The sequence below is a fragment of the Bufo gargarizans genome, chromosome 1 (assembly GCF_014858855.1).
Source record: "Bufo gargarizans isolate SCDJY-AF-19 chromosome 1, ASM1485885v1, whole genome shotgun sequence".
Taxonomy (NCBI): Eukaryota; Metazoa; Chordata; class Amphibia; order Anura; family Bufonidae; genus Bufo; species Bufo gargarizans.
Window position 1 is genome coordinate 573,950,977 of NC_058080.1, and position 21,804 is coordinate 573,972,780.

General features: G+C 45.9%; 1 protein-coding gene across 1 annotated transcript in view; it reads right to left on the reverse strand.

The window, feature by feature from the left end:
* Positions 1 to 21,804, reverse strand: part of KNTC1 (kinetochore associated 1) — a 238,374-nt gene that overhangs the window by 86,968 nt on the left and 129,602 nt on the right. The window contains exons 25-33 of the mRNA XM_044275719.1: positions 18,626 to 18,745; positions 18,405 to 18,548; positions 18,200 to 18,298; positions 12,793 to 12,896; positions 3,832 to 3,934; positions 3,619 to 3,753; positions 1,457 to 1,576; positions 1,223 to 1,295; positions 183 to 250 (exon numbers count right to left, since the gene is read on the reverse strand). Of these exons, the coding sequence (XP_044131654.1) occupies positions 183 to 250; positions 1,223 to 1,295; positions 1,457 to 1,576; positions 3,619 to 3,753; positions 3,832 to 3,934; positions 12,793 to 12,896; positions 18,200 to 18,298; positions 18,405 to 18,548; positions 18,626 to 18,745 (966 nt within the window). The remainder of the gene's footprint in view (positions 1 to 182; positions 251 to 1,222; positions 1,296 to 1,456; positions 1,577 to 3,618; positions 3,754 to 3,831; positions 3,935 to 12,792; positions 12,897 to 18,199; positions 18,299 to 18,404; positions 18,549 to 18,625; positions 18,746 to 21,804) is intronic.

Consider the following 21,804-nt stretch of genomic DNA (forward strand, 5'->3'; position numbering starts at 1 on the left):
TCTCATGCTCTACAGCATGGTGCTTTCAGATAGCATTGCATTTTATGGTGCAGTTCTATGGGACTAAACTGAATATATATCAGGCACAGTTATTACAAAAAGTATGAAGCTGTGTCTGGTAAACATAAGTGCATTTCATTTTCTTTATTACATGAAAAACTCCACTGAGAACCAAACCTTACCTGTAAACTGTGGATTGCTTCAAACATTTTTAAATTTGCTTCACATATCTCACTTTTCAGAAGATTCCCTAAAAATAGACAAGTCATATTATTTTAGTATCAGCAGCAATTTATGCAGAGTCTGGTGAACAGTGAATACATTTAATACACTGCCAGTGAGAATAGAATTACATTGTGTAAGGCTGGAACAGTTTCCATCAATTAAATAGAAAAATGTGCATGTTTCTAAACACAGGGTGAGGTGTGTTTTTGCTTGTGGAACCATTAAGCTAATTCCTATCCACAGCGTATGAGACAATTCCCATTCTAGTTCTTGAAGTTGCCTGCCTCCTACTGGTTGCAAGTCAGACAGAACAATGCTGTCACACAATCGTCAGACAGCAAACAATTTGTATCCCAAAAGGCTGACACCATAATTTGCAGCTTTAACTTTATGGTGACAAAGTAGTCAAAGAAACAAATGTCTCGACTTAAAAGGGGTTGCGTCACTTCAGCTAGTGGCATTTATCATGTAGAGGAAGTTAATACAAGGCACTTACTAATGTATTGTTATTACCCATATTGCCTCCTTTGTTAGCTGGAATAATTTTTCCATCAAGTTATTCATTGCTTGCTTCCATGGTTATGACCACCCTGCAATCCATCAGTGGTGCTCGTGCGTGCACAATATGGGGGGGGGGGGGGGGAAGAGATAGTCTCTATGGTGACCAGGTGCTCACATAGGCTAGTGCTTTTTATTTTATTTATTTATTTTTTATAGTATGCAAGCACAGCCACACTGATGGATTGCAGGGTATGGTCGTAACCATCAAAACAAGCAGTGTAAATTGTGATTAATCCAGACAGCAAAGGAAGAAATACTTACTAATGTATTGTTATTATCTGTATCTTGTATTAACTTTCTCTACATGTAAATGCTATTTACTAATGTGACAAAAACCCCTTTAATAAAGAACCAACAATCAATGTAAATTTAGTAGCTGAGAAAAGAAAAACAATACACAGGTTATTAATAAGATGTAGGGGATAGAGACACTAACCTTTCAGATTACACATGTGAAATTTCAGAATATCTACTAATGTTTTCGCTATCATTTTCTGATCTTCCTTGCACTGAAATGTAACACACATAAGCAACAACAAAACATTACAACTATACAAATGATACATAAATCAAAGTGTTTTATTTTTTTTCTTAGTCATCAATTTAGTGCAAATATACTTCAAATGTCATTTACTAAAATAAAGTCTTTGCTACCCATATACAGTTTTACCTCTTCTGAATTGCCGGGATTCTCTTGCAGTGCTATTCTTGCCCACAAAGACAGACGTTCCATTGTGACATCAGTTTCAGCAGGAGCCATGGACTTTAAAAGATTTAGACACTCATCTCCCTGTGGACACATTTTCCTGAAAGTTTAGTGTTTTCATACTTCTTGTTTCATACCTCTGACCTATTCTCAGGAGGGTGAGGGTGGATATCCGACTCTCAGGACCTCCACCGATTAGCTGTTTGAGGTGGTTGTGATGCACTGGTGAGCCTTGTTCAATCAAGCATCTGATAGTGGGGACAACCCCAAAAGACCCGCTGTTTTGGTGATGATCAGACCCAGTCGGTTTGCAGTCATAATTTGTCTCTGGTCAAAAGCACTCCTATCCTTTCAATTGCCCATTTATCCTGCTTCTACCAAACCAACTTCAAGACAAGATTGTTTACTTTCTGCCTAATACACTGCTCAAAAAAATAAAGGGAACACAAAAATAACACATCCTAGATCTGAATTAATTAAATATTGTTCTGAAATACTTTGTTCTTTACATAGTTGAATGTGCTGACAACAAAATCACACACAAATTAAAAAATGGAAATTAATTTTGAGTGTGACTCCAAATCCAGACCTCCATGGGTTGAAAAATTTAAAGTGGAAAAACACACTACAGGCTGATCCAACTTTGATGTAATGTCCTTAAAACAAGTCAAAATGAGGCTCAGTAGTGTGTGTGGCCTCCACGTGTCGGTATGACCTCCCTACAACGCCTGTGCATGCTCCTGATGAGGTGGCGGACGGTCTCCTGAGGGATCTCCTCCCAGAACTGGACTAAAGCATCTGCCAACTCCTGGACAGTCTGTGGTGCAACGTGACGTTGGTGGATAGAGCGAGACATGATGTCCCAGATGTGCTCAATTGGATTCAGGTCTGGGGAACTGCTGACACACTCCAGCCACATGAGGTCTAGCATTGTCTTGCATTAGGAGGAACCCAGGGCCAACCGCACCAGCATATGGTCCTCACAAGGGGTCTGAGGATATCATCTCGGTACCTAATGGCAGTCAGGCTACCTCTGGCGAGCACATGGAGGGCTGTGCGGCCGTCCAAAGAAAAGCCACCCCACACCATTACTGACCCAATGCCAAACTGGTCATGCTGGAGGATGTTGCAGGCAGCAGAACGTTCTCCACGGCGTCTCCAGACTCTGTCACGTCTGTCATGTGCTCAGTGTGAACCTGCTTTCATCTGTGAAGAGCACAGGGCGCCAGTGGCAAATTTGCCAATCTTGGTGTTCTCTGGCAAATGCCAAACGTCCTGCACGGTGTTGGGCTGTAAGCACAACCCCCACCTGTGGACGTCGGGCCCTCATATCACCCTCATGGAGTCGGTTTCTGACCGTTTGAGCAGACACATGCACATTTGTGGCCTGCTGGAGGTCATTTTGCAGGGCTCTGGCAGTGCTCCTCCTTGCACAAAGGCAGAGGTAGCGGTCCTGATGCTGGGTTGTTGCCCTCCTACGGCCTCCTCCACGTCTCCTGATGTACTGGCCTGTCTCCTGGTAGGGCCTCCATGCTCTGGACACTACACTGACAAACACAGCAAACCTTCTTGCCACAGCTCGCATTGATGTACCATCCTGGATAAGCTGCACTACCTGAGCCACTTGTGTGGGTTCTAGACTCCGTCTCATGCTACCACTAGAGTGAAAGCACTGCCAGCATTTAAAAGTGACCAAAACATCAGCCAGGAAGCATAGGAACTGAGAAGTGGTCTGTGGTCACCACCTGCAGAACCACTCCTTTATTGGGGGTGTCTTGCTAATTGCCGATAATTTCCACCTTTAGTCTATCCCATTTGCACTACAGCATGTGAAATTGATTGTCACTCAGTGTTGCTTCCTAAGTGGACAGTTTGATTTCACAGAAGTGTGAGTGACTTGGAGTTACATTGTGTTGTTTAAGTGTTCCCTTTATTTTTTTGAGCAGTGTATATTCCACTCCTCTAAAGTTGCCAATGTCACAAGATAATCTAAATCACTCCACCTGATCTAATATTATGGCCGATCTGTCTATATGTACATTTTTTAGGTTTTGCCATCACAAATCTGGTACCAACTTATAAAAGTAATATGTTTAAAGGATTGTAAAGGAACTAGTTATACTTACTCTGTTCATGTAAATTAGCTGGACAATTCTGAAAATGTACACCTCTACTGTAGGTAGTTTATATGCTTGGAAAATCTTTAAAGCATCTTCAAGAGAAGAAGGAGAATCCTGCTTTAAGATGTATTTAATCAAACCCTAAAAAAAAGGCAACAATGAGCACAACCTGCCAGATAAATGTATTCCTGCATGTATGCACTAGCATTAGTGTCTCACCATAATTTGTTTATCATTTGAAAAATTAAAACCCCTTATTCCATAGTCTCGTAGAAGTTTGTTCATCTCCATGAGTCTGTAGCTTTCCTGTAATAATTTCACTCTAAAGAGAGTAAAACATACATTTATAAACACAAATTACATGTAACATACAATAATAACTATGGAAGCAGCCTTGATGTACTAATCATCTGCTAAAGACCAAACAAGCAGGTGGCAGACATCATCAATAGCCGTCAGTCAACTGCCCATTCAGCTAACAGCTATTCTTATTAACACCCACATGCACCCTCGGGCAAGCTTGCTTGTGTTCTCAATAGGGGGGGGGGTAAAGCCGCATTTACATGGCCCAATGTCGAGGCCAATAATCCACCCATGAAACACTTGGGTGAAATGATCTGAGATGCGGACACCTCAATCATCGTTCCTGGGCAGCATATAGTGCAGTCTGCTGCTCAGGGACAATGCAACTGTATGAAGACGAGAAATCGCAGCAGCAGAAAGAAAAAAAATCCAATGCCGAAATTCAGATAATGGAGGACAGACAGGAGACCCTCATACACATAAAACAGACATCTAGTGCCATGAAAATTGTCAGGTTTGAAAGGCTATATTTTTAAAGGGGTTGGCCACTTTCCAATACTAATGACCTATCCACAGGATAGGTCATCAATATGATATCGGTGGGGGTACAGGTCCCGGCACCCCCACTGATCAGCTGTTTGAAGAAAACGCTGCTTTCCCTTCACTGTTTACCCGCTTGCTGTTGACATCACAGTGGCAAGTAAGTGTAATAGCAGATTCTCTATCCCCATTCACTTCAATGGGAAGGATCAATTACACTGCTTCTTCCTGTTGAAGTGAATGGGGATGGAGGAGCTGTAATTACACCAGCTCGCCACTGTGATGTCAACAGCTAGCAGGTAAATAGCACAGAGAATGCAGCTTGCACAAGCGCTGCATTCTCTTTAAACATCTAATCAGCAGGCTGCCTGGAGTCGGACCTCTGCCGATCTAAAATTCATGACCTATTCTGAGGATAGGTCAACGATATAGGAAACTGGCCAACCCCTTTAAGTGTATGGGCCCCTTAAAGGGAACCTGTCACCTCTACTATGCTACTCTCACTGAGCGTTTCTAAATGTTCATTGTGTTACCCTAAACATATAAATTACACTTTTAATTTCATTTGCAGACGAATTCAATAAGTATTATGCATTTTTGTACTTCCCGCCTTTTTTGCAAATTAACATAAGAGTCATATCTTACTTGTGTGACCAGAGAAGTCATATTTTCAAGCTCTGACTCCTCTCAGGTTAATTTGCATATGTATCAAATCGTATTTTTTACACAATAAAAGCACGCAGAGCTATGGGGACTGGGTATTGCGGATGTGCTAGCGGCGATCTAGCAACCATGTCCTCAGCTCTATACCCAAAATCCAGGTGACAGGTTCCCTTAAAGGTTAGCTGCAATTTAGATGACACAATAGGATTTTATGGTCATCTAAGGATACTTTCACACTAGCCTTAATATTTTACGGTATTGAGATCCATCATAGGATCTCAATACCGGGAAAAAACGCTTCAGTTTTGTCCCTATTCATTGTCAATTGGGACAAAACGTAACTGAACAGAATGCTCCAAAATGTATTCCGTTCCGTTCTAACACTGGAAAGAAAACAGCAGCATGCTGCGGTTTGCTTTCCATCTTGGGATGCGGAACAAGACAGAGCCGTCACGACCCACAATGCAAGTCAATGGGGATGAATCCGTTTTCTCTTACACAATCTGACACATTAGAAAACGGATCCATCCCCCATTGACTTTCAATGGAGTTCATGACGGATACATCTTGGCTATGTTAAAGATAATACAACCGGATCCGTTCATAACGAATGCAGACGGTTGGATTATCAGTAACGGAAGTATTTTTGCTGAACCTTACCGGATAGAGCAAAAACGCTAGTGTGAAAGTAGCCCAAGTAGAACCATGGGGTCTAGGTGTTTCATATACAATGCGTTAGAAAAATCTTGTGCTAAAATAAAAAAATTATAATTTTTTGCAAATGTATAAAAAAAAAATAAAAAAATAGTAGAATTTTGCATGAAAATAAGTATTCAGACCCTTTGCTATCATACTTTGACCCTTAGGATACCAGAAGTTTTTTCCTTTTACTTTTTCTTCCCCATCTTCGTTGAGCCATAACTTTTTTATATTTCCGTTCACACAGCTGTATGAGGGCTTATTTTTTGCGGGACAAGTTGTACTTTCTAATGCCACCATTATGGCATACAATGTAGTGAGAAGCAGGGAAAAAGGTTCCAAATAGGGTGGAATTGGAACAAAAACGCAATTTCTCCACCGTTTTACGGGTTTTGTTGTTAAAATGATACCACATAAGTATAAAAAACAAGAGGGAGTCTGAGCGGCGGACGGAAGCAGTAGCCGTCAGATACACTTTCAGAGCCCGGATGACATCTAGGGAATGGAGAGCGCGTTCCTAGGGGTTTGCCGGAGAAGGACAAAAGGAGGGCAGGACAAGATCCTCGTTAAGGTGGAAGGGGGAGACCACTTTGGGCAAAAAGGAGGGAACCGGACGGAGCACCACCTTATCCTGGTGAAAAACCAGAAAAGGCTCCTGGCAGGAAAGTGCGGCCAGCTCCGATACCCGCCTGATGGAAGTTATGGTCACAAGGAAGACCACTTTCCAGGTGAGAAAGGTCAGGGAGACCACCCTCAGAGGCTCGAAGGGAGCCGTCCGAAGGGCGCGCAGGACCAAGTTGATATCCCAAGGAGGTAAAGGGGGGACGTATGGAGGGACCGAATGTGCCACCCCCTGCAGGAAGGTCCTCACAGGACCCAGTAGAGCAAGGGACCTCTGAAAAAAGACAGCCAGAGCCAAAACTTGACCCTTCAGGGAGCTGAGCGACAGTCCCATCTCGAGGCCGGACTGAAGAAACGAGAGCACCATCGGGAAGGAAAAACGAAGGGGAGGAAAATCAGAGTTCTCACAATAGGCAAGGAATGCCTTCCAGGTACGATAGTAAATCCGGGAGGAAGCCGGCTTCCTCGTTCTGATCATGGTTCTAACTACAGAATCCGAGAACCCCCTCTTCTTCAGGATGGCGGTTTCAACAGCCACGCCGTTAAACGAAGCGACCGTAAATTCTGGTGGAAGAGCGGGCCCTGAGACAGTAGATCTTCTCTGTCGGGAAGAGGCCATGGGGCGTCCGCCAGCATCTGAGCGACGTCCGAGAACCATGCGCGGCGAGGCCAATCCGGGGTGATGAGAACGGTCGGAATCCCTTCTGCCTCGATCTTGCATAGAACCTTCGGCAGCAGAGTTAAGTGGAGGGAAGACATAGAGGCGGCTGAATTCCTGCCACGGAGACACCAGCGCGTCCACACAGTACGCCTTCGGATCCCGAGCCAGGAACACTGGGAGCTTGTTGTTGAGCCTGAACACCATCAAGTCCACATCCGGACGGCCCCACCGGAGGCAGACGTCTTCGAATACATCCGGATGCAGAGACCACTCACCTGGATCCACCTTGTTGCGGCTTAGAAAGTCCGCTGTCCAATTGTCGACTCCTGGAATGTATACCGCTGACAACACCGGAACGCGAGACTCCACCCACAGCAGAATTCTCCTCACCTCCCGCATCACCTCCCGGCTGCGTGTCCCGCCTTGATGGTTGATGTAAGCCACAGCTGTGGCATTGTCCGACTGAATCCTCACGGGCGGCTGGCAAGGAGAGGAGTCCAATGGGAGAGGGAGTGGAAAATCGCTCTCAGCTCCAGGATGTTGATCGGCATGCGAGATTTCGCTGCCGACCAAACCCCCTGAACCGTGCGGGACTGGAGAACGCCGCCCCATCCTAGAAGGCTGGCATCGGTGGTGACGATCGTCCAGGAGAACGGTAGGAAAGATCTTCCCGACGTCAGGTTCATAGGGGACAGCCACCAAGGGAGAGCTGCCCGAACCCGCTGACAGGCGGATGCGAGCGTCCAGACCGCGAGAGGTCTTGTCCCAGAGGGAAAGGATCTCCCGTTGAAGCGAACGAGAGTGAAACTGGGCATATGGTACGGCCTCAAAAGAGGCTACCATAAGACCCAGGACACGCATGCACTCCCGGATGGAGAGACGCCGGGAGCGCAGCAGGTGCGACACCGCGCCCTGTATCTGGGAGGACTGGAGGAAACACTTTGGCGGCCGAAGTATCCTAGACCATCCGCAGGAAGGAGAGCTTCTAGGAAGGGAGGAGAGAGGATTTTGGGAAGTTGATCAGCCAGCCGAACTGTTCCAGAGTCTGAACAGTGATCCGGACGCTGTCCTCGGCCAGCGGAAGCGAGGGGGCCTTTATCAGGATGTCGTCCAGGTAGGGCAGCAAAGGAATGCCCCGGTACGAAGTAGCGCCATAAGCGGCGCTAGGATCTTGGTAAACACCCGAGGGGCGGTCGCTAACCCGAAAGTAAGGGCGACAAACTGATAGTGCCGGCCACCCATGGCGAAGCGCAGGAATCGTTGGTGAGATTCTGCGATAGGATGCAGATAGGCGTCCTGGATGTCTACGGACACGAGGAACTCCCCTGGAAGAAGAGAAACAATAACGGAGCGAAGGGACTCCATTCGAAACCTCCACAACCGGAGAAACTTGTTTAGGAGCTTCAGGTCTAGGATCGGACGAACCGACCCCTCCTTCTTTGGGACCACAAACAGGTTTGAATAGAAACCTGTGTCCTGTTCCTCTGGGGAACTGGGGTAATAAGACCCCGGTCCAGAAGGGAAGAAACGGCCATCAAGAGGTCCGAGGCTCGGGCCGGATCCCCCGGAACGCGAGAAGGGAAAAAACGTTCCGGCGGACTGGACGCGAATTCTATCTTGTAACCAGACGTTACAATTTCTAGAGCCCAGGCGTCCTAAACATGAGCCCCTCCAAACCTGCTGATAAGAGAGCAGGCTGCCCCCCACCATGAGGGGTGGGGGCGTCCCTTCATGCGGGAGACTGCTTGGGAGCAGCAGGGCGGGCAGACTGTGCCCTCGGGCGCCAGGAAGGCTGGGGCTTGAAGGAGGGCTTCTTGCGGGAGTCCTGAAACCCCCCAGCGGAGGAGACAGACGATGTCCTGCTAGTAGAGTACAGCGGCGAAAGGACTGGTACCGGGAACCGGAAGACTTGGTCCGAAAGGGGAGCTTGGACCTGGGTTGGGGAAGATGAGTGCTCTTGCCCCCAGTAGCGGCAGAGATGAACTCATCCAGCTGAGCCCCAAAAAGTATGGAACCCTCAAAGGGGAGGTTAGCAAGGGAACGCTTGGAAGAAGCGTCGGCATCCCACACCTTCAACCAGACCTCTCTGCGCTGAATAATCGAGAGGGCTGAAATGCGGGCAAAGAGGGAACCAATGTCCATGAAAGCCTCGCAAAGAAACTTGGAAGCCCGAGACATTTGTAGAATCAAATCCAGAGTGTCAGCAGACAAATCTTGTTCCGCCAGGTCTTGGTGGTGGCGCTGCAACCACACCGAGAGGGCTCTGGCCAACCATGCCGAGGCAAAAGCGGGCCGCAGGGACGTGCCTGCCAGTGAGAAAATGGATTTGGAAAGAGAATCCAGGTGCCTGTCCACAGCGTCCTGCAGAGAGGAGCCTTCTAAGACAGGGAGGGCCGTGCTTTTGACTAACCTGGCCACCGGGGGATCCACCTTAGGGGGAGAAGACCACTTCTCCACACGATCAGCCAGAAAAGGATAAAGCGTATCCATGCGTTTGGTGGCAGAGAACATTTGATTAGGACGGTCCCAGGCCCTGGATATGACCGCGGAAAATTCCTCATGGACAGAAAACACGACAGCCTCCGGCTTCTTGGGCAGGAAAAGGGCGAACTCCCAACTAGTGGAAGGAGGAGAATCCCCTTGGAGATTAAAAGGTGTCACGGACAGCCGCCACTAAGTCAGCCACCATGACAGGTGGACCGAGCCGGACAATTCCCCTTCAGACTTGCGCTTGGGGGGGGGGGGGGGGGGGGGGAGTCTTCCAAACGCGCCTCTAGGCGAGGGGCGGTGGAGAAATCCGAGGAGGGATGCTGCCGCTTAGCGGTCAAGCGTCCTCTGCGGGAACCCCTTAGAGGAGATGGAGTGGTTGCCTTGGCGACTAAGGCCAAATCAGCGGCCGCACTGGACATGGCAGATGCCCAAGCGGGAACCGCAGGCTCCGCAGGGATTGGGAGGGGGACTGGGTTGGAGAGAACGAGGTGAAGGATGATCCTGTCCAGGGGCAGGGCAGGAGGCACAGATACCAGTGACCGAAAGTGGCAGAAGACACTCCTTACAGGACCCAATTGTGGTCCGAGAAGAGGTCTTGGCAGACTTAAGGGGGGCCCCAGGCTTAGGCATGATGGCAACCACAACTAAAAAGGCTAAAAGAGTCCTACCACACATGCAACAGCACAGACCGGAGAGGAGCAGGGGAGCCGCCACGCATTTGAGGAACTTCTCAGCAAGCGCAGGAGACGCCGGAGCAAAGCGCTGAGGCTCCACCCCCACGACGCATTCTAGAAGCGCAAAAGGAGCGCGCGCGCGCTTTATGAAAAAATGTCCCCCGGCGCCGAACGCAGCGTAGCGGGGGTTAATTAAGGGAGTCAGAGGCCCCCGAATAAAGCGGGGAGGCCCGCCGTCGGCGGGTGCTGTTGGAAGGTGGTAGGAGCGGAGCCGCACCGGCGCCGCATTGAAAAGCCGTGCCCCATAGAAAAGCCTCCATGGGCGAGATCAGTATAGTGCCTCCAGATGCCCCCCGTACCCTCTGACAGAAAAACACCCATTCCCCAGCTCACCCAGGCGGCCCATAGGTATCAGGCAAGGAGAAAGGGGGAGCAGAGGGGGTTGCAGCCATACTTATCTGCTCCTGCAGTCTTCTCCATCGGTTCCGTACCAGCAGGGATCACCTCTTCAGACGTCTGACTCACCGGAGTACAGTGCTCTGGATGAAGGGCAGCAGCAGGTGACCAAGGAGCTGGTGGGATTCCGGAGCTAACAGGTCGGGCCCGGATCCACTTGTCTTCTTGGGGGGAAAAAAAGAGGCAGCCAGGCAGTGTCCAAAGACGGCGGCGGGCACTACACGGGGGACCAGGAAAGCGCTATGCTGACCTGTGTCCCCCTCTAGAAAGAAAATAACAAACCGGAGTAGAATTAACACAAGTGTCATCCTCCTTCACCGGACACTAAGCAAAGACTGACTTCCTCCTGGTGGAGCCTGGGGGTATAGCCCGAGGAGGAGGAGCTCTCTTTTGTATTTGCATAGTGTCCCTCCTAGTGATACCTCTAAGCTATACCCATGGTCTGTGTCCCCCAATGGTATGTACGAGAAAATCAATTACTGGCAATCACTGGAGGATGCCGGTTTTCCCTTCTTTAGATGCCGTGATCTCACTTGATCATGGCACCTAAAGGCTTTAATTACTGCAATCGGCATTAGGCCTAGTTCACACGATCGTTTTTTGTTTTTTTTCGAGTGTACGGGACGTTTAATTGTGTTCCGTATACGGTCTGTATACGGAACCATTCATTTCAATGGTTCAGCATTAAAAACGGAATGCGTTCCGTATTTCCATTCCGTTGAAAGATAGAACATGTCCTATTATGGCCCGAAAATCACGTTCCGTGGCTCCGTGGTAAATGGGTCCGCAAAAAAAAACTGAACACATAAGGAAATGCATCTGTATGTTTTCCGTATCAGTTCCATTTTTGCTGAACTATCTATTGAAAATGTTATGACCAGCCCAATTTTTTCAAAGGAATTACTGTATACTGTACATGGCATACAGAAAAACAGAAAGGAAAAACGGAAACACAACGTGGTGACAAAGAACCCAATGGTCACTCTGGTTGAGCTCCAAAGATTCTGTGCACAGATGGTAGAAACTTCCAGAAGGTCAACTATCACTGCAGCATTCTACCAATCTGGGCTTTATGGCATAGTGGCTAAGGAAGCCTCTCCTCAATAAAAGACACATGAAAACCCACCTGGAGTTTACAAAAAAGCATCTAAGGACTCTCAGGCGGTGAGAAACAAAATTATCTGATCTAATGACACCAAGATTTACAGTCACTTTATGGCCCCAATTCTATTAGCTTCATTTTTGGAGGAAACCAGGCACTGCTCTCATCACCTGCCCCATTAACATCCCTACAGTGAAGCAGGGTGCTGGCAGCATTAGGGTACATTCACACGACCGTGTATAATCCTTTCCGATTTGCGTTTCACAAAAAACTGAAGGAAAAATAAATAAAAAGAATTAAGGCCTTCAAAAATACGAAACCTGATACGGATCCGCAAAAAACGGATGACATACGGAAACCATTCCATATGTCATCTGCAATTTGTGGATCCATTGACTTGAATGATGCTGCAGAGCGATCTGTACGGCCAATAGTAGGACATGCTTCATGTTTGCGGAATAGAAATGCGGACACACGGATGCGGACAACATACTGAATGTTGTCGGCACATTTTATTAATCCATAGGAATGAATGGGTCCGCTTCTATTCCGCAAAATGCGGAACGGATGCGGAAAAAATAATACGGTCGTGTGAATGTACCCTTATGCTGTATGGGTGTCTTTCAGCAGCTGGGAAAGGGAAACTGGTCAGGGTTGAGAGAAAGCTGAATAGTGCAAGAAAAAAGAGAATACACAGCGCTCTGGACCTCAGACTAGACCGAGGGTTAAAGGGGTTGTCTCACATCAACAAATTACATTTATAATGTACAGAAAATTCATACAAGGCACTTACCAATGTAAACTCAGCCCAATGGGAAATTTCTTTTTTGTATTTTAGCAACATAACAAAATGTGAAAAAGGGTCTAAAGATTTTCAAATGCACTGTTTATCAGGGCCACATGAAGCTGGACTGGTCAGGTTTCCTTTACTTTACTTAGTAGAATAACAGTGAATATAGTTATTTTCTTACTTAGGATGATCCATCTCCAGATGTTGCTTTACTAGCTGCTCAACTGCATCACTCCAAGGCACCACAGCACCATACATAATTTGAAGTACTGCATCAAATATTAACTGCACAGAAAAAAGACTGGAAATTATGGAATATGCATAAACAATTTTAGAATAAAAAAATAAGGTATTTTTCTTACAATCCTGCACTATCATTAAGACAGTCAATTTATAAAACAGTGTCCATAACACAAGACATTAAAGCATGATTTAAAACGTCCTCATACCTGTACAAACAATTTAGCAAATGAGGACACATCTTCAGAAATAAGGATAGCAAAAAGGTTGTGTTTACTTAAAGTGCACCAGTCTGCAGGACTGATCCTATTAAACCAAGTTTACTTCCTGCTAGGGCTGATCCAGCCGATTAAAAGAATACATGTCTTGTAAAATTCAGCTGGGGCTTTCTTTAGAAAAAAAAAATATATATATAGTAATAATTTTATCATTTGCAGTGGTTTTTGATTCATTTTTCAGTGTGTTTTTGCTTTGTCAGGTTGTGCCAAATGTATGAAATGGTGCACAATAATATACTTGATGAAAGAGGAACGTGGTGTACACCTATGTCTGTGATTGAGAGGTGTGAATATTATTCTATATTTTGCATCTCTAAGACTGTGTAACTGTATGATTTTTTTTTAGTAGTTGCTTTAAGCTGCTTGTACCTTATCTCAAGCGCCTCCCCCTTTGCTCAGGCTGCCTGTATCTCAGCAGTGGAGAGGGGGGGGGGCAAGCAGCTGTGGGCCGAACTCATTCTCTAGTCTCACACAAACTGTATGAAGAATGATGTATAGGCTGTAGAAGAATGCTTGAGCCAATTACTTAGCTAGAAGATTCACATATACAGTCAGGTCCATAAATATTGGGACAGTCACAATTCAAAGTTTTTTGGCTCTATACACGACCACAATGGATTTAAAATGAAACGAACAAGATGTGCTTTAGGACTCATGCACACGACTGTTCTGTTTTTTGCGGTTCGCAAACCGCTGGATCCGCAAAAAACAGAAGCCGCCAGTGTGCCTTCCGCAATTTGCGGAAAGGAATGGACGGCTGTCAAAATAAATGCCTATTCTTGTCCGCAAAGTGTGGACAAGAATAGGACAGGTAATATTTTTTTAGCGGGGCTGTGGAACGGAGCAACGGATGCGGACAGCACACGGATGTGCATGAGGCCTTAACTGCAGACTGTCAGCTTTAATTTGAGGGTATTTATATCCAAATCAGGTGAACGGTGTAGGAATTACAACAGTTTGCATGTGCCTCCCACTTGTTATGGGACCAAAAGTAATGGAACAATTTGTTTCCCAGCTGTTCCATGGCCAGTTGTGTGTTATTCCCTCATTATCCCAATTACAATGAGCAGATAAAAGGTCCAGAGTTCATTTCAAGTGTGCTATTTGCATTTGGAACCTGTTGCTGTCAACTCTCAAGATGAGATCCAAAGAGCTGTCACTATCAGTGAAGCAAGCCATCATTAGGCTAAAAAAACAAACCAAACCCTTCAGAGAGATGGCAAAAACATTAGGCATGGCCAAAACAACTGTTTGGAACATTCTCAAAAAGAAGGAACGCACCGGTGAGCTCAGCAACACCAATAGACCCAGAAGACCACGGAAAACAACTGTGGTGGATGACCGAAGAATTCTTTCCCTGGTGAAGAAAACACCCTTCACAACAGTTGGCCAGATCAAGAACACTCTCCAGGAGGTAGGTGTATGTGTGTGTCAGTCAAAAATCAAGAGAAGACTTCACCAGAGTGAATACAGAGGGTTCATCACAAGATGTAAACCATTGGTGAGCCTCAAAAACAGGAAGGCCAGATTAGAGTTTGCCAAACGACATCTAAAAAAGCCTTCACAGTTCTGGAACAACATCCTATGGACAGATGAGACCAAGATCAACTTGTAACAGAGTGATGGGAAGAGAAGAGTATGGAGAAGGAAAGGAATTGCTCATGATCCTCAGCATACCACCTCATCAGTGAAGCATGGTGGTGGTAGTGTTGTGGCGTGGGCATGTATGGCTGCCAGTTGAACTGGTTCTCTTGTATTTATTGATGATGTGACTGCTGACAAAAGCAGCAGGATGAATTCTGAAGTGTTTTGGGCAATATTATCTTCTCATATTTAGACAAATGCTTCAGAGCTCATTGGACGGCGCTTCACAGTGCAGATGGACAATGACCCAAAGCATACTGCAAAAGCAACCAAAGAGTTTTTTAAGGGAAAGAAGTGGAATGTTATGCAATGGCCAAGTCAATCACCTGACCTGAATCCGATTGAGCATGCATTTCACTTGCTGAAGACAAAACTAAAGGGAAAATACCCCAAGAACAAGCAGGAACTGAAGACAGTTGTAGTAGAGGCCTGGCAGAGCATCACCAGGGATGAAACCCAGCGTCTGGTGATGTCTATGCGTTCCAGACTTCAGGCTGTAATTCAATGCAAAGGATTTGCAACCAAGTATTAAAAAGTGAAAGTTTGAGTTATGATTATTATTTTGTCCCATTACTTTTGGTCCGTTAACAAGTGGGAGGCACATATGCAAACTGTTGTAATTCCTACACCATTCACCTGATTTGGATGTAAATACCCTCAAATTAAAGCTGACAGTCTGCAGTTAAAGCACATATTGTTCGTTTCATTTCAAATCCATTGTGGTGGTGTATAGAGCCAAAAATGTTAGAATTGTGTCGATGTCCCAATATTTATGGACCTGGCTGTATATTCAGTGCCTATAAAAAAGCACATCCTTGAAGTGTCATATATGACGTAAGCAGTATTAATGTTAGTAAGACGCCATTATACGATGGCGCCGATGCACAGATGTTTACATTAGTTCACATACCAAAGTTTGTAAGATAGTGCACAATGCGCAGACTCCAAGTGTTATCTCTTTTCTTCTCATCTCTTTTTCCTTCTTGGCCAATGAAATAATGGCATGAGCGTCAGAGGGGGATACCCCCCTCTGAAGATGTAAAAACTGCTTTACTCATTGTAATAAACAGAGTAATAGTTTTTGACCCACCTGTATGTCAGTGTCTGTCTCTACCACGCGTGGATATTAACCCCTTGGGGTACCTTGATTTGGAGCACCAGAATGCATCTTAAATGCTTTAATTAAAACAACTTCAACATCTGTAAAAGTACACCAGGAGATTGCCTGGCATGCAGATGCAGCTTTTTTGTGACTTTTGCAAAAGTCACACATAGTAAATGCGCCATAATACAGGTGTAATTCCAGTTCTTGAACTTACATTAAGGCTACATTCACACGTCAGTATTTTTCTATATCCCGAATTTCAGTCTGTTTTTTGCGGATCCGTTGTTCCTGAAAATGTTTCAGTATGTGATCCGTATGTCATCCGTTTTTTGCGGATCCGCAAAAAACGGAAACATGTATAAATTTCAATAAGCAAATAAAGTTGTTTGGATTTCTGTGAAAAAAATTGAAAAATAAAAGTCTAGTTATGTGTATGTGTTACCTCAGGATTTAATTTCCAGGAACGGAATCTGCATAAAACGGATGACATACGTAATTACATACGAATGTCTTCTGTTTTTTGCAGATCCATTGACTTTGTATTGTACCAGGATCTGATTTTTGCGGAAAAGAATAGGACAAGTTTTATATTTTTTCGGACATGCGGAACGGAACAACGGAAGCTGCTGTCCGATTTTTTTCAGGACCCATTGAAAACGAATGGGTACAGATCTGGTCCAGATCTGTTCCACAAAAAAACGGAACAGATCAGGAAAGAAACAACGGACGTGTAAATGGACCCTAAGGGTACTTTCACACTTGCGGCAGTGTGATCCGGCAAGCAGTTAGTCGTCGGAACTGCGCGCCGGATCCGCCGATCTGGATGTGACTGAAAGAATTTGGGACACGGATCCGGATCAGTCTCACAAATGCATTGCAAGAACGGATCTGTCTCTCCGCTTGTCATGCGGATAGACAAATCTGTCTTGTATTTTCTTTCACAGTTTTCCCGGTCGGCTCATGCACAGACCGGAAGGACGGATCCGTCCTTCAGGTATTTCTTAATGCCGGATCAGGCACTAATACATGTCAATGTCAATTAATGCCGGATCCGGCATTCAGGCAAGTCTTCCGTTTTTTTTGACCGGAGATAAAACCGTAGCATGCTGCGGTATTATCTTTTGCCTGATCAGTCAAAAAGACTGAACTGAAGACATCCTGAACGGATTACTCTCCATTCAGAATGCATGGGGATAAAACTGATCAGTTCTTTTCCGGTATAGAGCCCCTAGGATGGAACTCAGTGCAGGAAAAGAAAAACCTAAGTGTCAAAGTACCCTTAGACTATTTAGAAAACTGCCTAACTGGGGCAAACACAGACAAAAGATACAGGATTTTTCGCAGAAAACTACATACACCAAAATTTGTGACAAATTGCCTCCAAAACAACATGTACTTCCAATGATAAATGCCCCTCTAACTCTTTACACAGGGTGGCCCACGAAAAAATAGCCTACCTCCAGCGAGAGTATGACAAGATGAACGAGCAAGTGGATTTTTATATATTATTATTTTTTTTTTAATTACCCACAAGTCACAAAAGATGCTGAAAGTTCACATCTATTCATCTTTGGGCAGGTCAGATTATGTTGGCTGGTACTTCTTGCAGCTCTTCAACAGCGATGTTGCAGAAGAAAAAATGTCCTGCTTTTTCCAACAAGATGGGGCAACATGCCGCTTCTCACGGAACTCACTGGCACGGGTTCATGAACTGTTTGAGGAGCTAACTGTGAGCAACCACATTACCCAGACTTGTCCCCCTGTGATTTTTATCTGTGGGGAAATGTAATACATCACAAAACACTAAATGGAACAGATCACAAAACACTATCAGCAGCATCGCAAGCCGTACCAGCCAACATAATCCAACGTGCCCAAAGATGCATAGACGTAAACGTTGAACATTTTTACTATCTTTTGTGACTTGTGTATAATTAAAAACAAACAAACAAAAAAAACTACCCACTTGCTCGTTCATCATGTCATAATATCGCTGGAGGTGGGCTATTTTTTTTGTGCGTCACCCTGTACAAATGAGGACTTCAGTGCACAGCCCCTTAGTATATCTCAGCTTTCCAGTGCTGGCCACACACCTCTCAGAGCACAACAGTATTACTTCTATGCAACTGATTTTCTCAAGACAGGTATCCATTTAATCAGTAGGATCAACCCTACGATGCAAAATGCTGGTTTAATAAGGATAATCCTGGTGTTCTAAAATAGATCAATTTAAATATGTCAGCTTCAGTTTTATTGCAGGGCTGAGTTCAGTAGTCTTCCTATGAAATTATCAGCACTTCCCCTTGAATGAGTTTACTTACATCTGTATCAGACATGCATCCAATAACAGCCATTGCTTTGGCCTCCCAAGCAGTTTCAAACAATGACGCAGACCGAGCACTGCATTGCTCCAGCAAATCCTTGTGAATATAGGAAAACAAAAGATAAAATATATATATATATATATATATATATATATATATTATATTAGTGATTTATGACATTTTGGTATTTTCTTGGATTTACCTTAATGTACTGCAGCAAAAGTTCTTCTTCCTGGAGGTTATGCTGGTGCATGTAAGGTCTAATAACCTTTTCTAATGTGCTTGGAATAAGTTCAGGCGCCAAGACTTTATCCAACATACGGAACACAATTGTAGTTGTAGTTTCCTGTAATTTACACAGGGTAGTTGTTTCACAGACTATTTATTAAGAAGTAAGAAATCTGAGACCATAAATATCAATACCTTTTCATATTCAGAAAGTGCAATTCTGCAGTTGTATTTCCTGGACAGATCCACTAGCTCCTGCAGACTTGTGACAAGCTTCATTAACTGCTGGACTTCTTCACAGTCACCATCTTCTTTCTAAAATGCACAGAGCGATAAATAATAGCAAAAAGGAAGGATCAACAATTTAGGCATATGCAAACAGTGAAAAATCATCATCCAAAATGATTGCTAGTTTATTTATCCAGTTTAAGCAAAGTTTAGTCTTTGGAGAAAAAAATGTTGCTTTTTCATAAAACACCCAAAACAAAAAACAGGCCGATGCCCTTTAACCACTTAGTGACCACCCATAAGCCTTTTTACAGTGGTCACTAAGGGGCCTTAGGCTAGGCTGTGCATAAGAAAGCAGGGGCTCAGTTCTTACAGCTGCTCTGATCTGGTTTAGAAGGAAGGAGCTCCCACTGTCTCCCATCATGGAGTCAGGCCCCAGGCCTGCCTGCAGCGTATGCCCATCAGGCTGCGCCTTTCTGGTGAACCCACCCTGATGGTGCCTGTCAGTATAGCACTGACAGTACAATACAATGTAATGGATAAGCAGTACAGTGCATTATAGAAGTGATCAAAACATCTCCTGTTAGTCCTGTAAGTCCCCTTGTGGGACTAGTAAATTGTTTATAAAAAGTTTTTTATTTATATATATATATATATATATATATATATATATATATAAAAAAAAAGGATCTCGGAGTTAAAATCACTGCATTGTAAAAATTGCATTTTCCATGGAAAAACACCAAAAAACGAGATTTTTGTATAACTTACCAGTAAAATCTCTTTCTCGTTCTTTCCTTGGGGGACACAGAAGACCTTGGGTATAGCTCATCTCCATAGGAGGCGTGACACTAAGTGAAGACTGTTAAGCCCCTCCTCCACAGCTATACCCTCAGCCTGGAGAGAGAGACTGCCAGTTGCGTGTCCAAGCAGTGAGAAAAGGCAAAGTCCAACAAGGAACCAACAAGCCAACTACCCAACGGGTAACAAAAACTCGGAAACCGTACAGAGAAAAAACAATGAATGGGTGGGTGCTGTGTCCCCCAAGGAAAGAGCGAGAAAGAGATTTTACTGGTAAGTTATACAAAAATCTCGTTTTCTCGCCCAGTTTCCTTGGGGGACACAGAAGACCTTGGGACGTTGAAAAGCAGTCCAAAAGGGGGAGGGACCACAGCACCAAGGTGAAGCACCCGAAAGGCATCAATGAACCGCCGCCTGCAAACCCAGGCGGGGCAAGGCAGCATCTGCCAAAGTCAGAGTATGCACCCTGTAGAACTCGGTAAGGCGTGTAAGGTAGACCTGTGGCCACCTCGCCCAAATGCATGGCCGAAGCCCAATGCCTCCGGCCCAGGAGGCACCGACCGCTCTGGTGAAATGAACGGTGACACCAAAGACAGAATCCTGCCCTTGGTGCGGTAACCTCAGCAATAGCCAAACTGATCAAGCGGAGGAAAACCACCCTGGAGTCCGTCAACCCTATGCACAGACCTCCTGGAAACCCGAGAGGCCGAACATCTACAAGAGTCGGAGATCTCCAAGTAAAAACGGCAAGGCCCAAACAACGTCCAAATAGGTGAGGAGTTGAAGCGAAAGGCAAACACCACCTTCAGAAGGAAGGAAGGAAGAAACGGGATGTAGAACAGCCCTGTCCTGGAAAAGACAGAAGGCTCGTAACAAAAAAAGGGCCATTCCGGCACCCGTCAGAGACACGACTGATACGGAACACAACCGTACAGGACAGAAGGGGAAGAGAGAACTGCTGCAACGGCTCCAAGGACAAGATTGGAGCGCCGAGAACTCAGTATATAGTCCCCAGGGCGGTACCGAAGGACAGTACAGAGGAACCAAAGAGCCACTCCGAGGAAGAAGGTCTTGGCAGGCCCAGAGGGCCGAGAACGCTGGAAGAGGAAGAACAGCGCTGACACTTTGACACCTCAAGTAAAAGACAGAACCATGGGGAGAGAAATTCAGTGTGGGGAACGCACAGCTTCCCACAGAACCCCAGACAAAAAAACCTAAGTCTTACGACAGATCCTGGCGAAACACAGCCAGGAGTGGACAGTAGCGAACCCGCTGGAGTCGCCTGGCAAGCGGGCGAAAACCCAATGTGATCAGGCGCAGACCAGTAACACGGGCAGAAGGGTCGACAAAACTAGTCCCGTCGGCCCTTCGAACAACGTTGTCCCGCATCCACCCGAGTGGGGGAGTAGAAGGACAGATGGAAAGAACCCAAAGGATCCGCCAGATGCCAGGAGAAGACAGGCTAAAGTCCATGCTGATGTAACCACGTTGTACAGTCCCGGTGTGGGAAATCAAGGACAATCTGGACCGAAAAGGTAGTCCCCCCCAAGTTATCGAGAAGGTAAGTCTACAGCAGGACCATCGTCTTAGAATGGGCCACGCAATCTGCACTCAGCGGGAGGACAGAACGCGGTAGACCCGGTAAATAGGCACACAGCTAATACAGCCAGTGTGAACAAGGGAGACAGTACGAGGCCAAAAGGAACACCGGAACCATCCACATGAACAACCATGCTCTCCCCAGAGGGGAGGACAGTGAAAGAACAGCCTCTGAAGTCTGGCAGTAAGCCACATCGGAGCGATCTGTACCGAGCGGGAGCCAAACAAAGCCGGCGAGATAAGGCAGTCGAGACAGAGGCCGGCATAACACCCTCCAACCGAAAGGAGGAGGAGTGGGCAACAGGGAAGCCATAGGACAGCTCAAGAGCAGAACCCGCTACACTGTGAGACGCCCGGTCCACCGCCTCGCAGAAGGCGAATACCTTGAAGAACTCAAGGCGGAGGTCCTCCGGACCTGGGTAATCGAGCACCCAAGAGAAGTTGGGTGACCTTCCCGAGAAGAGCAGCCCGAACCTGGTAGCAGATCAGACAGAAGCGTAGAGGCGCCAAGAGGAAGGACTCACACCACACTGCATCCGAAGAGGAGGAAATTGCAGCAGGCAAGGGAACCGCAGTCCTGCCAGAGCCAACGAAGAATTCGAGAGGCGCTGCAGACAACAGCACTCTCGACCATGTGACCACTAGCGCAGGGAAGCAATGCCGCAGAAGGACGAATGGGCATGCATCCAGGACCCACGAACACTCCCTGGAATGAAAAGCCAACTAAATGAATGAGCACCACCCAG